At 48.0% G+C, this 18,082-nt stretch overlaps 1 protein-coding gene across 4 annotated transcripts in view; it reads right to left on the reverse strand.

The window, feature by feature from the left end:
- Camsap1 (calmodulin regulated spectrin associated protein 1) overlaps window positions 1-11,691 on the reverse strand; it is a 59,317-nt gene extending 47,626 nt beyond the window's left edge. For 3 of the 4 annotated variants that reach the window (XM_021183950.1, XM_029473025.1, XM_029473024.1), the window contains exon 1: window positions 11,187-11,691. In XM_021183950.1, coding sequence (XP_021039609.1) covers window positions 11,187-11,343 — 157 coding nt within the window. In that variant the 5' untranslated portion in view covers window positions 11,344-11,691. The remainder of the gene's footprint in view (window positions 1-11,186) is intronic. The other variant, XM_021183958.2, reaches the window with a different exon arrangement.
- Between the last annotated feature and the right edge of the window lie 6,391 nt (window positions 11,692-18,082).

Below are 18,082 nucleotides of genomic sequence, written 5' to 3' on the forward strand. Positions count from 1 at the left end.
GTAAAAAAAAAAAAAAAAAAAAAAAAAAAAAAAAAAAAAAAAGGAAAAAGCAGATTAAGATAGTTGACAGCCATGGTGGTACACAGCTTTAGCCCCAGCACTTGGGAGGCAGAGGCAGGTGAACCCGAGTTCAAAGCCAGCTTTGTCTGTAGGCTGTTTCCAGGACAGCCAAGACCACACAGAGAAACCCTGTCCAGAAAAGGCAAAAGGCAACACTTGAGAGATGAAGATGAGTAGAAAACAAGTATCCACAACCAACAGTAACACAATGTGGGAAGGCAGGGAGAGTAAGTGACAGAGGCTGTCAGCCCACAGAAAGGACCTGCAGGCCCAGAAGGGAGAGGGAATATGGTAGAAGGATGCAGACACTGCAGAGAATTTTCCAAAACTTTACAAATTTATGAAGCCACTAAAAATGCCAGCAAGACTAAAAAAAAGAAAATCCACACCCAAAAAACACTAATGACACCAACAGGATCCAAAGGCAAAACACTTTTTAATATCCAGAGGGAGTTACTGGTCAAGCCAAGGTAGCACACCATCCCTGCTTGCCTTTTTAGGCAGTAGGCAGCTACTACCCTGAAATTGCAAGCACGGGCACCTACAAAGTGAAAAGGATGGATGCTGATGCGGGCTTGGACCTCACACTGCAGGACAGCAGTAGAGAGTCACATCCCCATCAAGGGCAGGCCTGGTGCTTGCTAAATCCCTCTACAAAAGGCAAAACAGGCAAGGCAGCTGGTTTCTGGGTCTTGGAAGAGGTAAGATTAACAGGCCTAAGATACTTTCTTTAAAGCCAAAGCCACCATGGACCAGGGAACACAACAAATAAAAGTCTCCCCAAGAGCACCTAGCAGAGAAGATACTCTCCCTCCCTGGTGGTTATGAACCTCTCTCCCACACAGACGAGCATTCTAGTAAAGGGAATCACATTTTACCAGAGGTTTGTGGTATAATTCTGAGCCCTGGCATCCCCAACAAGCTAGGTTTGGCTGCCATCCTCAATACATCAAGTAATAAGACAAGTGACAGTGAGAATCAGAAAAAAAGCATTTTATTCATGTGGTCACCTTGGGAAGAAAAATAAATGGATCCAGTAACCCCTAAGTCCATCCTCGAGGTGCTGACCTGAGATTTAGGCTTAAAAAAAGGGCATGATTAATTAAATAGTCCTGGTCAAGGAGTGGCCCTGCCCATCACTGCCAATCACAGCTTGGTTCTATAAGTTCTTAAAACTGTGTGTAATCTTTTCCTGGGAGGCAGAGATAGCCAAGCACCACAACTAGTAGTCTGATAGGCAGAATCTCACCTACCTAGCATGGAAAGTTCCTTTTGCCCTTAAGCAGCAGCAGCAGGGACCACCCCCAAAAGTAGTCTGAACCAGATGCTCAGGGCTGGGCACAGGACCTGCCAGAACCACTGCTAACACTGAAGCTCCAGTCTTCAAGCAAACCCAACAGGATATGTACTGGCTGCTGAGTCCAAGAGATTCCTTCCTCCTAGAAATCTCCTGAAATCTCCACTCAAGTGTGATGACTGACACACACCAAGATGCATCAAGTGTTGAAACATCTCAGACATTTAAAAGGAGCCAGCACAAATAACTCAAGAGTCAGAAACTCTGAAGCAAACTAAAAAAGTTCAGCAAAGAAAGCTTTCTAAAGCACTAAATATAGAAATGAAAAGTAGAACAACAGATATTTAGAAACTCACTGGGCAGGCTGAGCAGCAGGGTAGCAATGACAGGGACCGAATGGAATCACTGACTTTAAAGTGAAATCAACACATCCATCTAATCTGAACCACAGGCAGAGCTGGAGACTGAAACTAAGGAGGGTCAGAGACAGGGAGCTGTGGGAGAGGGGCAATACTCCCCAGTTCCTGATGACACAAGGCTGGAGACTTTGAAATGGAAGATGCTGCCACAATGAGATCCATGGGGTCCAGATGGGAACGGCACAAGGATCTGGAACCTCCTGCATCTGGTCAGCCACCTTAAGAAAAGGTTTTCTACTCAACCAAAAGGAACAGAAAAGTGGAAGGCAACAGAGCAAGAAGCTGTCTTACATGCCCTCTCCTACATGCCCACACATTCACCAAAATAAACTATATTCTAGGCCCCCAGCTTAACTGAATGTGGGAGTCAGAAAAGTAATTGCAACGATAAAAACACACAACAACCAGAACCAACTGGATCCAAAATGTTTGTGGCAGTGTTTACCCATGCTGCATTAAGAAACTGTACTGCAGTCCTGATTCTAAACCTACAGCAGACACACTGTTCATGCCATCACACCACATAAGCCAGCACATACAACCTCAAACAGTTCCACTCAGATTCAGTCACCAACAGAAATGTGTTTTTACTGTATACACAATGTTTTCTGCTTCTATAGAAACATAACAGCTTAACACAGAAAAAATACTTCCCATCATCACTCCTCAGCATGTATCATTCAGATCGTCGTATTGTTAGAATGTTTAAATGTGGGGTGGGGATAGAGACAAGATCTCATGTGGTTCTGGTTAGCCTTCAATTTTCTATATAACAAGAATATCAGGCTGGGCAGTGGTTGCACATGCCTTTAATCCCAGCACTTGAGAGGCAGAGGCAGGCAGATTTCTGAGTTCGAGGCCAGCCTGGTCTACAGAGTGAGTTCCAGGACAGCCAGGATTGCACAGAGAAACCCTGTCTCAAAAAACAAAAATTAAAAACAAAACATAAAAAAGGAATAATAAAAAAAAAAAGAATATTGATCCTCTTGCCTCTACTTCCCAAGTACTAGAATTATAGGCATGCACCATCATACCTAGTTTTATGGGCACCGGGTATGAACCAGGACCCAAACCTTACCACATGTAGGATCTGCGTTTGCATTCACCTTGAACTTTCATACCCCAAAGTCTCCATCATTTATGAGTTACCTACGTCATGGAATCTTTATGGCAATCCAGATGGAATAAGAGCAAGCATCAAAGGAAACTTTTCATACACGGAAATAGAAGACAACAAAAATATAAGTGCAGTAGTATAACACACCTACAATCTCAGCACTTTGAAAAGGCAGAGGCAGGAAGATCTAGGAGCTCAAGGTTGGCCCTAGCTACATAGGAAACTTGAGCTGAGCCGGTTTGGAACATAAGCCTTTGTCTCAAAACAAGCAAACAAAAAATAAACACAAAACAACAAAAGAAAATATAAACTATCAACACATGTGAGCTGCCACACTAACTGCTTGTAGAAGCAGCCTAAGTTTAGTAAATAACTAGAGAAGGAAAGGCACAGTGGCCGATGCATACACAAGGTGGCAGGCACAGTCATCAAAACAGAACAGGAAGTTCTGAGAGGAGGGAAGGTCCTACACCTGGTTGTAATTTTCTAGTAGATTTACAAGAAGATAAATGGGAAACTGAGTAGAACATCTAGGACCTTTGCAAAATGCCTTAAAACTACATGTTAATAAACCTTGAAATAAACAACTTATTTTTTTCTTACATTGTCTAAGACTCTAAAAGCTATTATTACATGGGAAGAGATTAAAGTGGGCAGAAAGCATATTTTTAAAGGCTTTTCTTCATTAGTCATCAGGGAAATGCATACTAAACCAGTGCAATGCACAGTCCACTCACTTGACTGGCTAAGAGTATAAAGCCCAACACTACCAAGTGCTGACATAAAAACAGAGCAACTGGAATTCTCATACAGTGCTCATGGGAAATAATGACTCAGCAACTTTGAAAAACTTCATACTTCCTTCTGAATTAAAATGCATTAACTCGTGACCCCCTAATCCTATACATATTTAAGATTTTTTTTAAAATCTGCCCACATGAATGCACATAGCAGTATTTTTCATAATACCCCAAAACTAGAAACGACCCCAATAACATTCCTCAACAGACAACTGGGCTAACCATACAATGAGATACTATTACTAAGCAAAGACTGTACACATGAATAAATCTGAAAGATAATATGTGGAATGAAGGAAGCTAGGTGCAGAACCTTGATGTGCTTAGACGATAGGAAACTCCAGAGAGGAAGTATGTATAAGAAGGCCAGGATGAGACTTACAGGGATCTGGAGGTGTACCACCAAAACTTTATCTAGCTATATACTTACACGTGTTTTACTGTGTGTCTAAATTGTAAGCCAATATAAGGTCCAAACAATGAGCACTACCAACTGTGCCCAGTTAAAAAGCCCAGATCTCAGCCAGGCAGTCGTGGTGCTTGCCTTTAATCCCAGCACTTTGGGAGGCAGAGGCAGGCAGATTTCTAAGTTCCAGGCCAGCCTGGTCTACAAAGTGAGTTCCAGGACAGCCAGGGCTACACAGAGAAACCCTGTCTTGGAAAACCACACACACACACACAAAAAGCCCAGACCTCTTTCCTCCTTAGAAACTGTCCATAAGTACAGGTAGAAAACTTCTGCTAGGGTTTACCAATATGTCATTTACTGCATTCCAAAATCTGAAACTCAGCCTTTTGTCCAAACTAATCTCAGCTTCTAATGTCCACGTGCCTGGGCTTGTGCTTGAGCAAACTGACCCACACCTGTCTCCATCCCCCTTCCCTGTCCTTGCCTGACTACCTACTTCATCTACTTCTTTATGGGACATTCTCTCCTTCCCACTTGACCTTCCAGTGGCTTCTGCTCCCCTGTCAACTCTACCCAGGCACCACCCAGGGCTTTTCTTCTTTACATATGTGGCCTGCAAAGCTCCATTCAGTTCCCACAGGTCATAAGACAAATGTTCACCTGGACGGATAGACCAGTTTTGACTAGTTAAATCTGTAGCAACTAGGGAACATCTGCTCAAAGCACATTCCCAGGCTCTCAGCAAACTCTCCTATTCAAGTGATCCCACGCACACACACCAAAGGAATCCCCAAAGACACCATGAGCACTGTAAACAACCTGGCTCCAAGACTTTCCAAGCTAATCACCTGCTATGTCAGTCCTTACACCTCTGCCTCCGCACAGTTAATCAACTCAGTGCACAAGAACACAATGGTGCAGCCAGGTCCCCACCTCCTGCTCTCATGGGCTATCCAGGCCTTGACCACCCTTCAGAGCCATTCACTTTTGTTCTCTAACACACGTCTCTCACTGACCTAGACCCTAACAGTAGACCAGGCTAGCTGGTCAGAGAGCATTTTCTACCTCCCCAGCATGGAATTACAAGCATACACGCCTGACTTTCGTATTTAAAATTTTTCATATTTAAAATTTACTTCATGCCAGGCAGTGGTGACACATGCCTTTAAACCCAGCACGGGCAGGGAAGAGAGGGCAGAGGCAAGCAGATCTCTGAGTTTGAGGCCAGCCTCATCTATAGAGGGAGTTCCAGGACAGCCAAAACTACACAGAGAAACCCTGTCTCGATAGTAACAATATTTATTCATTTGTGTATGTGTGCGCACACACATGCAGTACATGTGTAGAGGTCAGAAGACAATTTGCAGTAGTTCTCTCTTTCCATTATGTAGGTCTTAGGCACCTACAAACTCAGGTTGTCAAAGTTGGCAGCGATCTGCTGAGCCATCTTGCCAGCTCCATATCTGACTTTTTTAATATGGGTTCCAACTCTGGTCTTCATGCTTGTGTAACAAGCACTTTACCAATGAGCTGTCTCCCCAGCCCCGTGCCTAACAAGCACTTAATTATCTAAGCTATCTCCCCAGTCCTATCTTCAACCTTCCATTATTCCTATTTCCTCCATAAATGTTATTTCATGAGGATTTTGATCAACAACATAGATGGCACTATGTGCCTTCTCCCTTTTATTTCCTATTCTGAAAAAGAAATAATAATTATGCACACAAAAGCAATGGATGAAAGTAATCTTGCCTCCATCATGGTCATCCTCAGACAATATGAAAATGGATAGCAATCCAAGCTATTAAACAACTCTGGGCCCGGCGTGGTGGCGCATACCTTTAATCCCAGCACTCGGGAGGCAGAGGCAGGCGGATTTCTGAGTTCGAGGCCAGCCTGGTCTACAAAGTGAGCTCCAGGACAGCAAGGGCTACACAGAGAAACCCTGTCTCGAAAAACAAAAAAAAAATGTATACCCAAAGTTAACAATCTAAACCACAATAGCAGCCAAAGGATTAGCTCACAGATTAAAGACAGATTTTCATTCTCTGATTAGTATTAACTCCTGGCATCAGGCCAGGAAGGAGGACGTATATAAGCACAACTCTAAAAACATGACCTCTCCTACACCCACAAGCACCTGAGCATTTTGCAGGTGGGCATGTGAGGGGAATCCTAACCTCGCAGATACCAGAACCCGAAGACAGGAGGTTCTCCAAACAACCTGTAGAGGAGTCATGGCACAATCAGCAGGCCCTACAGCATCAAGCTTCTCCAGTTCGCCAAACACTTGAGGCTGCCGGACCCTCCCGCCCAAAAACACCCAACTCACTTGCCAAGAATAGCAAAAGGCTATTTAAAAACAGCCCAGAGCTCCAGAGATTACTCAGCACTTAAGAGCACTGGCTGTTCTTCAGGGGACTGAGGTTCAATTCCTACCACCTACAAAGAGCTAACAACCATACATGCATAGCTCTAATTCCAAGGGACCTGACGGCCTCTTCTAGCCTCCAAGGGCACTGGGTATACATATGGTGCACAAGTACATGCAACCTACCCCGACACTTAAAATAAAATATATAAAACCAGCCGGGCATGGTGCTGAGTGCCTCTAATATCAGCACTCCTGAAACAGAGGAGGTGGATCTTCATAAGTTCGAGGCCAGCCTGGTCTACAGTGAGTGGTTCCAGGACAGAGCTATAGAGAGAAACCCTGTTTCAAAAAATATAAACTAAATAGATAGAGCCACAATCTAAACTCATGAACCAGTAGTCTGAACAAATTATAACCTAGAACAACTTGATAACACACTTTTGAACTGGGCCCAGGCAGGAGACTGTTCCCAGGGAAAGAAAGGCTCAGTGAGCAGTTCTAGCCAGCTCCAAAGCTACTGAAAGGGATTCCCAGTAGTGAAGAACTTTTGACCAAATAACACTAAACCAAACAATACCATGACTCTGGCAATATGTTAACTCCTGGAGTTAGGAAAGGGTTCTGCTCCTAACACTGGCTAGGCAAACCAGCTTAAAAGCACTTTGTTGCCAGCAGTGGCTCTGGTTCAATTTCCTAGGAACAGGGTTGCATAGGCTACAGATCCTCATGTGACTCCTTACTCTATAATGTGCTCACTCTGGTGAGCGTGGGAGAACAGGAGAGGTAGAAGAGAGGATGAAGAGCAGCATTCTTGGTTTGTAGACCTAACCCCTACAGCCAGGCCACCAGCAGCCCGGTCTGCTGCTGGTAAGGTGAGAAGGATGAACCTCTTGACTGGGCCTAGGATTCAGGACAGCTCAGCTGCAGCTCAGCTCTGGGGCAAAAGGACAAATCAGTTTCTGCTGAGCCTCAAAGCAATCTCCTTGCAAACAATTTAGAGCCTTCTCATCCGGTCCCTGTGTGTGCCACTGTCCTTGAGAGATAAAAACTGGTATTCCCCCACTTTCCCCTGAAACCAAAGCCTAGATAGATACCTCTGAGCTTGCTCAGAGCACAAACAGAATGCAAATCAACCCAAAACCAAAGCCAGGACTGCTGCAGCCCTGGGCTAGCACACTACCCTGGAAAAGAAATGCTCCTTTAAGCAGCACTTTGACGTTCTCTATCAATTTTATGCAGGTCTCACACAAATGCTACCATACACTCTTGGAGCTAAGCAGACTTTGCTCCTCTTTGCAGACACATTTAAGTGAACAATTGTCAGCATGCCTAATAAGTTACTCCTAAAAAACAACAAAAAGACTGTTAATGTCAAGCAAAAGTTGCCAGAAAGAGAGAAGGAACCTAAAAATAGAAGCACAAGACAGCCCCAAATCTTGGTTGTGGCATGAGTGCAGAATAAATCTTGAGAAAATGTTTCTTCACAACCATAAACCCAAAGCCTGCTAGGGTGAGCTCCACAGCTTGCCACTCACTACAGATAGCAGCCTGGCACAGGGACACAGACTTCCGGGGCAAGTGACAATGGAGTCTCCAGTGGCTAACCCCACAATTCCTCCACACCTTCAACTCCTACACAGAAGAAAAGCTGGTTTCACTTCGTGACTTAACCAAACAGTGCATAACACATAAAACATGCAAGATCCTTTCCCTATGACCACCCAGCCAAACTAAGTTGTCAGTGAAGCATCCAGATGCAAAGAAAGCAGCTAGACCAGGAACAGCATCAGAATTTTACTGGGGTGGACGGGGTGTCCCTGTGTACCTTGCCAAAACTCCCTCTTCACCCATGTTCCTGGAAGACCCAAATCCAGGCTGGCAGGAGTAAATTCATACCAGGCTACGAACAGCACAAGCACCCCTCCAGCTTAGACAGCTTGCTCATATGAATTAGGGCCTCCCAAATTCTAAAGCTGAGTATAGAAACCTCATTTACCCCAGCGAATGGAAAGAAACTAGACCTCCTAACACCCACGTCATGTGCATGCTGCTAGCAGAGGCATGCCCTCAGGTCATGGGGTCACCTAGGCTCAGACCCACGCTGGGCCTCAGTCTTGCTCTTCCAGTCTTCAAATGATCACTCTTAATAATTCTAAAACCTTAAAGCTCATTTTCTCCATTATTTGATGAGGCAACCAGATCTCCCAAGTAATCTGGTACTAGAATAAAACTAAACCAGTCAGCTGCCAACACAGAGAGAAAAACTTATCTCTAGATACCTCACCCCCAAGCTGAATGCTAAGGCTACACAAAACTCAACACGCTCACCCTGTTAAGGAAACAGAATCTAAGTAAACTATCTCCACATGCCAACCTTAAAAAAAAAGAAGGCAGCTCAGCAAGAGTACTTGCCTAGCAGAGTCTTGAGTTCCACCCCCAGCACACAGGTTAAAACATACATATACACAGGCATGAAAACTTGTAGATAGATGAGGAGCTATGCCCAAGAATGCACCATGACAAGTGGTGGGCTAGCCTTGGCGAAATACTGCCCAGTGGAGAAAATGCTGGGAGTTTGGATGAACCTAAGAACAACTAGAGGGTAGGAGAGATGGCCCAGTGGTTAAGAGCAGTGGCTGCTCTTCCAGAGGACCCAGGTTCAATTCCAAGCACCCATGTGGCAGCTTGCAAGTGTCTGTAACTCCTTATCCAGGGGATCTGACATCTGTCATACAGAAATACATGCAGTCAAAAAAAAAAAAAACAATGCACATAAAATAAAAAATTGTGAAATATAAAAAAATGAGCACACGCCTTTAATTCCAGCACTCAGGAGACAGAGGCAAATGGATCTCTGTGAGTTCAAAGTCAGACTGGTCTACATAGGAAACTCCATGGCAAATACTGTCTCATTAAAAAAAGAAAGAAAGGAAGGAAGGAAGGAAGGAAGGAAGGAAGGAAGGAAGAAAGAAAGAAAGAAAGAAAGAAAGAAAGAAAGAAAGAAAGAAAGAAAAAGGAAAGAAAACTGAATGCTAATAGCTTAGAATAATGCCAAGCAAACAATGAGAAACATAAGGTGGGAGATGGGACAAAGTGTGGAGCTAGCAAAGAGAGTGGCCAGTGGCCAGACACTCATCCGCTGCTCTAGGTAGGTAGCAGACGCCTTTTCTCAATTGCACTTTTTTGGGGGGAAAAAAGGGGGTTCAAGACAGGGTTTCTCTGTGTTGCCTCCCAGGTGTTGGTATTAAAAGCTTGGGCTGCAACCACCCAGCTTCTTCAATTGCACTTTTTTAAGTCAGGTAAAGCCAGGTACACAGTAGTGTTTCCCCACCACCATGCAAAACCTGCACTGAATAGAAACAGTGACCAAGAATTATAACAATGAAAACTATAAAAGAATTTCTTCCTCACTGCTAGTTTTATACCAGAGAATTTAAAATAAAGCAGTTTATTTAATCCCAAGACTCACAAAACAGTTTGTTCTTATGACTAGTTGGAGGCCACTGTCACAGAGAACACCTGCTTAGCAAGTTTTCCAAAGTGGTCACCTAACCCTTTCCTGAAAGGGTTATCTCAGTAACCCAGTCTTCAGGTAATGTTTTTGCCAGCACAAGGGTAATTTATGCTTCATTTATCATAGTTTTATGCCTAAAACAAGACACCTGCCCTGATACTAGAGCCTCCCAACCAACTCATTACCAGCACTATTTGGTCTGCAATGTTCCCAGAGCACCAAACCTGAGAATCCTAATCCTACTAAGCATATTAGGCTTCATAAACGGGGTTTCATTACAAGGTTACCTTGCTCTTTACAACAGGAATTAACCAAAGGAGATGATGATTTCTGCACAATCTGTATTACACATAATGTATCTTTGGAGTATCCAATAGCTCCTGTTCTGTTAAGTACCAAATTTCATAATATATAAACCAGATTGGCTGGAACTCTAGTTTGAGACTAAGTCTCAAACTATCCAGCCTTCTAGTCACCCTGATGCAGTAAGTAACAGCTAAGCAGTGGTTATTCAGGTAAGAGTCTTTCTTGGACCTAGAGGACCAGTCCAATTGCCAGAGAATAACACTGCACATGATAGGCACCCTCCACCCACCCGAGACTTTGAGCATGGATGACACGCGAACACAGTCCCATGCCTGGACCGACCCGGGGCTACCTCAGCGCTCGCTCACCTGGGCCGCCGCCAGAACAGCAAGACTTGAACTGACACCACGCGAAGGCGCGCCTTGGCCCTGTCACCGGCCTCATTCTCAATCTTGGCTCTGTCTCCATTCCTTGTCCCTAGACCTTACAACCTCCTCCCGTGCGTCTCATCCCCCCAAGACCCGTCAGATCCCCTCTGGTCCCAACCTGCCCCGTCTGTCCAACGTCCGGAACTCTCTGCTCTCATCCCCCGGCATGTCAGTCCCTTTTCTGACCCCTCTGGTCTCATACCTGGTCGTTCCCGTCGGTCTCCCTCTGGTCCCATTCTGCGGCCGTCGCGTTCCCCTCTGGTCCCATCCCCCGTCGTAGTCCGACCCCAGTTCTGGTCCCATACCCCGGCTCCTACACCCGTCCGACACCTCCCGGTCGCATCCGAAACCAGTGCGTTCCCCGTCGGCTCCCCTCTAGTACCATCCTGGAACCGGATTCGTTCCCCGTCCGTCCCCCTGTAATCCCATCCCCCGACCCCGGACCCCGCCGCGCCCGCCCACCTAGGCCATAGGCCTTCGCACAGATCCACTGCAGGTTGGCGGCGATCTTGGCCCGCGCCGCGTCGTAGCGGTCCAGCGGCACCAGGTCGGCGCCCTCCGGGGGCGCCTCCATCCTCCTCCAGCCTTCGGCGGCACAGCGACCGCCCGCGTCCACCATCTGCAGACAAAGGCCGCGGCGGCCCGGCCGCAACAAAGACGCCGCCGCCCTCCCGCGCCGCCCGCCCGGGCGCAACGGCCCTTACTTCACGGCCGCCGCCGCCACCCAGGCTGCTGCTGCATGCTGCGGGCGCCGAGCCGAGGCCGAGAAGGCGCCGAGCGGGCCGGGCAGGCGGCGGCGGGCAAGCGCCGGCCGAGGAAGGAGCGGGGCAGGCGCGGGGCAGGCGCGGTGCGAGCACGGGCCGGGGGCGGCGGCGGAGGCGCGTGCGCGGCCCAGGAGAAGCGGCAGCTGAGGCGGCGGCCAACGGGTGGGAGCTAACGCGCCGCCGCCGCGTCACGCAGGCGCACTTACGCCCCCCCCCCGCAGCCCCACCTTTCTCCGCAAGCGCAGTAGGCACCGCCCGTAACACCGCCCGCTCGCCCCGCCCTCCTCCTGCAGGCTCTGTACCTGTCCCCTTCTTGGGATGCTCTGGGTACACCCTCAGCCCCGCCCCCAGCCCTGGTCCTGCAGAGTAGGCACGCCCCTCTAACCTAGCCCAGTCGGTGTCCTTAGTAGCTGTGGACACACCCTCGGCCCCGCCTCTACTTCGTCCTCAAGGCTGCATACACGCTAGTCCATCCGGCCCCTCCCCGCCCCCGGCACAGTGGACACGCCCCTGCCACGCCCCTGTCCGGATCCCGCGCAGGCGCAGTATTCTCTTCTGAGGGCTAGCCTGTTTCCTAGCAACTTGAGAGACTAATCTCCGGCCTTGATTGAGCCTCTATCCTGCGTCCAGAGACGTTCGCCTCTACCTCTGGCAAGGCCCGCTCTCTGAGAACTGAGCGCCCTTAGAGTCTGCACCGGTGCTGCATCTGTGGACAGAGATGCCAAGACGTCTCCGCCCGGACTGGCAGAATGTGGGCGTCGCAGAGTGTGTGCGGCTCGAGAACTGCGCCTGAGATTAGCCCAGAGAAACAATCCCCGCAGCCCTCGGGAGTCCGGAGCAACCGCGAGCCCCGCCTCCTCCTCCTCGGTGGGCACTATCAGATCTCTCACCCAGGTTTGGCATCTAAGGGAAATGGATGCCAGCCTAGGACCATCGTCGCGTGTGACCTGCATTTTAGTGCTTGAAAGGAGCAATAGTATATTTTTGAAACCTGGGTGCGGAAGGAGAAAGATGTCACTGAAGAGCGGACTGTGTGCGCACCAGTCCCTGGGAAGGCTCGGGAACCCTCTGGCCCGGGCGTGGGTGACCTTACTGACCATCATCTGCAAACTTCAAGGTGTTTCACTCTGTCATTGCCAGAGCCGCCCTACCTATGAAGAAGGCAGTGTGTAGAGTGGATGTTGTACAGGTAGCTGTCCCTCAAGTCCAAGTGCATGTATGATGTAGTCAGAAAAAGCCGCGGATGAGCCTGGGCATGGTATCCCATGTTTGTAATCCCTTCAGTGGGGAGATTGGAGGCAGGAGGATCTAGATGAAATTCAAGGCCGGCTTCAGCTACTGGAGATGAGACCCTGTCTCAAAAAACAAAACAAACAAAAAATGGATAGTGGCCTCATGTGGCAAGTATCTTGAACCCAGCACTTGTGAGGCAGAGGCAAGTGCATCTCAGTGACTTCAGAGCCACCCTGTTTCTAATCGAGTTCCAGGTCAGCCAAAACCACATAGTGAGACCCTGTTTAAAATAAAATGAAATAAAAATTGGTTAGGGCTGGGTACCCATGGAGAGACCGAAGAAAAGGACATCTGGGCAGAAAGGAGTAAAAAGTGAGCCTAGTGTCTGTCCGAGGAGCAGTAGACTGGGCTGCTATGGTAGGCTGATCTAAACCCCGGGGCGTAAAACCAGCAAGGCTCAGAGCTTGGGGCCAAAGGTGGTGGGACAGCAGAACTTGGCCGTACTGGGATGAGGGGGGTGGGGGATGCCAGGTAGATAGCAGGACAAACCTGAGAATATAGGAGAGAGAGGAAAGGGGGCCAGGGATGGTGGTCTGATGTTCTGGCCTTGTATTCTGCAGCTCTGAGGAATCCATTTGCTAGTTGAATGGTTTCAGACATGTTATCTGTGGGTAGAGAGCATTCTTACCTCCTTCCTGCCTTGTCTAGAGCCCCAGTGCCCTGTGGAATAGCAGGGGAAAGCAGACCCCTTGTCTTGTGATCTGGAGGAAGCACCCAGTTTGCACTGACTGTGATGCTGTGCGTTTTGATGGGTGTCGCTTATCAAGCTCAGGAAATCCATCCATCGTACATCTGTGTGGTGCTTTGTTTTGTACCTGGTGGTCATGTAGAGGCTTTTATTCTGTCTGTCATTTATAACATTGTCTGGTGTTCAGATACTGATCCTCCCCTGTAGTCTGGAAGAAATTCCACTTGGCATGGAGCATAGTCCTTTTTATACATACACACATACATACATACTACCTAGCTTTGTTTACTGTGTCTTGAGTGTTCATGGCACGTTGTAGTCTGCAGTTTACATGTGGTGTCTGTGTGGCTTTAGAAGCAGATTGCTAGTGGGCAAGTAAAATAACTTGGGAGTGTTTCTTATGTTCTTGCTTTGGTTTGACTTAATTATTTGAGCCACAGTCTTACTGCCATGCTGGTCTGGAATTCATTCTGTATGCCGTCACACTGACCTCCAACTTCTGGATTCTTCCTGCTTAGCCTTCCACAGTGTTAAGATTGTAGATGTGCACTGCCATGCTTGGCCCTCCTCACAGTTTGGGGAAGAGATGGTTTCTAAGTATCTGATAGACCTACCCTGACCTTGCCTCAGTAGCTGGCTCGGGATGAGGGGAATGAGGTGAGTGCACGTGCCATGTGCACTTGTGGCAGTTAGAGGATAGCTTTCCAGAGTCCGCTCTCCTCTCCCTCAGCGGATTCCAGGGACTGTAGTAAGTATGTCAGTTTCTTTAAAACACACACACACACACACACACACACAGAGAGAGAGAGAGAGAGAGAGAGAGAGAGAGAGAGAGGTTATGGGAATATGTTCTTGTTTTAACCCCAAGTGTGGGATGTAGGGTTACTTCAGATTGTCCACAGCACTGACTGATTTGCCTCGTGCTTTAGCAGGGGTGTGATTGTGCCAGCAGCAGACAGTTTCTGGGATTGTGTGATGTTTGGAATTCTGGGGATTTTTCCAAGGCTGTATAAATGCCAGGGTCCCAAGAGTCTGTGTGGGCTGTTGGTTGGATTCTGTTGGTTGTAGTTTGTTAAGCAGCATGTGCAAAGAAGAAAGAAGAAAAAATTAGATATCCTGACAGTAAAGATCAAAGCCGTCCCAAGGAGCTCTACACCCTAATCATCAGGAAGTAGTCTAATGACATCGTTGCCCCTTTCCTACCTGACTTCATCTGGGATTTCTTTCATTCTCCTCGCTATCTAGTGTTAGAAGGTTAGAAGGGTGGAAGAAGAAGGGTAGAAGAAAAAAGAACCCACAAAGTAGCTAGCCAAAGTCCAGCTACAAGGGACCAAGCATGGTGACTCTGCGGTGGCCTTTCCAACAGACTTAGTTCATTGCTATAGGCCTGCTTAGGTCACCTGTTTCTTCAGTCAGGTTCCATACTTTGTGTCTTTCTAGGAACCTGTCCATTTTATCCAAGCCCAGGGGTTTGGGCCTAACGAAGGCGAGAGACAGAGGAGAGAAGGAATCTGGAGGGCTCGGGGATCTGAAGAAGGACTCTCAGTTTCCATGATGACTTACTATTCCTGACAGACACTTTTGTGAAACAAAGGACTAAAGGGATGGGTATCCTCGGAGGGTAGAATCCATCATGACAGGGACGGGATGGCAGCAGGAGTGTGAGGTGGCCAAAAGGAATGCCTGTGCTCAGCTGGTGACCTCATTTCTATTCAGTCTGGATCACCACCCTGTAGGATGGTGCCACCCACATTCAGGATGGGTTGTCTCACCTCAGTTCAGCCTCTCTGGAAATGCCCTCATAGACATGTCCAGGGGTTTTCCTCATACATGACTCTAAATCCCCCAAACTTGATACTCAAAATTAACCCCTTTTAGGAAGTTTGAGGTAAAGTGAACAGAAGAGTAGGGAAGGCATGGGATGCTGCTACTATAAAGGCAAACAGAAGGCCTCAGAGGCATGAGACAAGACACAGTTACTGTAGCAGAGAGACAAGGCCCGGGGAGGCATGGGATGCAGTGCCATAAGGGAAAGCAGAAGCCCCAGGCATGGAGTGCTGTCGTACTGTGCTGGTCTTTGAGCAGAATTGCTGCCAGGTTTATCAGATCAACTGTGGAAGGAGGGAGTAAGAACGGTCATTGGACCCTTGCCTGAGATTCCAGCTGCTCCCTGTGGCATGTCCCAGCCATTTGTAATAAAGCTTTGATTGCAGGTGCCCTAGTGGTCTCAGGAAGTGCTAGAGTATATAGACTGGAGAAGATTAGCTGAAGGTGGAGACTTCCATCTTTGCACCTATGGGGAAGCCAACCATGATGGGTAAAGACTCTCTGGTGCAAAGTCAGGCATGGTATCTCATGCTTTAATCCAAGCACTCTGAGTTAGGGGCCAACCTCGTCTACATCGCAGGTTCCATGACAGCTAGGTGTACCTTTAAAAAAATTCTAGAGCCGGGTGTGGTGGTACACGCCTTTAGTCCCAGCACTCGGGAGGCAGAGACAGGAAGATTTCTGAGTTCCAGGCCAGCCTGGTCTACAAAGTGAGTTCCAGGACAGCCAGGGCTATACAGAGAAACCCTGTCTCAAAAAACAAAACCAAAAAAAAAAATTCTGACACAGCTGCTCTAGAGTCCCACACTTTTATAAGGAGCACTTTACCCATGTTCTGTAAGTAAGGCCAAATAAATTCATTGTCTCTGCACAGCGAACTTTGATTTGTCTTTGGGGCTTTACCCTTATGAACAGGGGGTTGGTATTGTCTCCCCAGGGAAAGAATTCTCACAATAGGTGCAGTTTTAGGAGGGAATCTTACACTAGGGAGCTACAGAAGGTACAGATAGCCGAGCTCTGGATGTCAAACTCACAAATTCACCTGCCCCTGAATCCCCAGTGCTGGGATTGACGGCGTGTGCCACCACGCCCAGCTATGCCAGGTCTGTTTGAAGACTGGCAAGATTTCATCATTGGGACGCTCACTGATATACTGGAGCAATGGGAAGACCTGGTGCTGGATAGGACAGCAGAGTGCTGGCGTCATACAATTGGGCAGAAACCTAGCAGAGAGGGCCTTCCTCCTTCCTCAGCATCAGGAAAGAAAGCAGGGGGTGTAGGGGCAGGAAGGTTGACTGGGGTGGGTACCAGCTACTTCTGCACTGGTGGCAGAGCAGGGGTACTATGGGTTAGATGCAGAAAAAGCTGGGGACAATTGTCTGGACTGTGTCCCCGAACAGGAGCTGAAACATGAGCAAGGGCTTGGGCAGAGCTACTGAGTTGGACCAGGATAGAACCATCAAAGGACATGCTGGAGTCATTAGTGACACTGGTCCACATGGCTAGCAGGCAGGTGGAGGGTCCAGTCACACAAGGTGCCCTGGGCTCAAGGAACAGCCCGGGGTCACTTGAGACCAGCAGCAGACTGCACAGAGGAAGAACAGACTTGAGCGTAGAGGAACAGTAGCCATCCTGGGCTGGATGGAGCTGACTGCTGAGAGGCTAGTGAGCTTAGCCCTTGGCTTAGGCACTGAGTTTGTTTTCATTTTTCAGGATCTTCCCTCAAAACCATTTGATCAGGCTTCTGCACAGTGCTGCTGTCTTAACACGGGAAGGAGGCACCTGAAGGCAGGCTGTCCTAGCACCTAGAACCAGCTCTACTCTTCTCTCTATTGGAGAAGCTATCAAAATTCTAAGGAGGCATGAGGAACAGCTTCCTCTTCTGTCCATCCTTGAATCCTCAGTCAGGGTCCAATGAAAGTACAAATCAAACAGTGGGAAATGGCTCACCTCCCCCCACCCCCAATTAGCTCGCAACCAAAGCAGGAGGAAGTCACCCTGCCCTGAACGCTCCAGTGTCTCCCAGAGGAAGGCAAGCCAGGGCCAGCTTCCCTAACCTGTCTTCTCACAAATTCTGGTTCAAACTAGTCCTCCACCCCCATCCAGACATACAACAGGTATGAACATGAACAGGTATGCCCTAAGTCACCATTGCTGGGCATGGGCTCATCACAAATACACAGGAGATAATGATGCAGCTAGGAGATGCATGGTTCTGAGGACTGCTCCCAGTCTGTGGTGATAGTGAGTAGGATCCATGTCCCCAAAGAGAACAGTCACAGGCTTGATGTGTATGACCTGCTAAACTCACCATTTCCTCCTCTCTTCCTGGCCCTTGCATCTGAGTTCATACTCAAGTGTCCACACAGACAGTAGGGAAATCAAAAGTGCCCTGGCCCAGTGCGCATTGTGGAAAGACCACTGATCATCCCAACAGGAAGTTCTGGAAAAGATTATCAAGACAGCACCACAGGAAGCTGGAAAGAGGCCACCTGGAGGGGCTCCTGAGGGCCCTGAGCAGGGAGGCCTTTGTAACAGCTTACCTGGGACAGCTGTCTATCCCCATCCCAAAGCTGAGAGTCTAAAGTGTTCTCACATATACTATATACACACAACTCTAGCAGCACCCAGTTTGAATTATGGCAGGAGCTCCTGTTACTAAGAGGCTCGGTGGCCCACTGAAAGTGCCCCCCATCCCCTTCCTGGACTCACTCCTGTTAAGTGTGAGCAGAGCTCAGAGGTGAACTGAGAAGGAGGCTGTTCCAGACCCCAGTGCAGATCCCCTG

This window comes from Mus caroli, chromosome 2 (genome assembly GCF_900094665.2).
Source record: "Mus caroli chromosome 2, CAROLI_EIJ_v1.1, whole genome shotgun sequence".
Taxonomy (NCBI): Eukaryota; Metazoa; Chordata; class Mammalia; order Rodentia; family Muridae; genus Mus; species Mus caroli.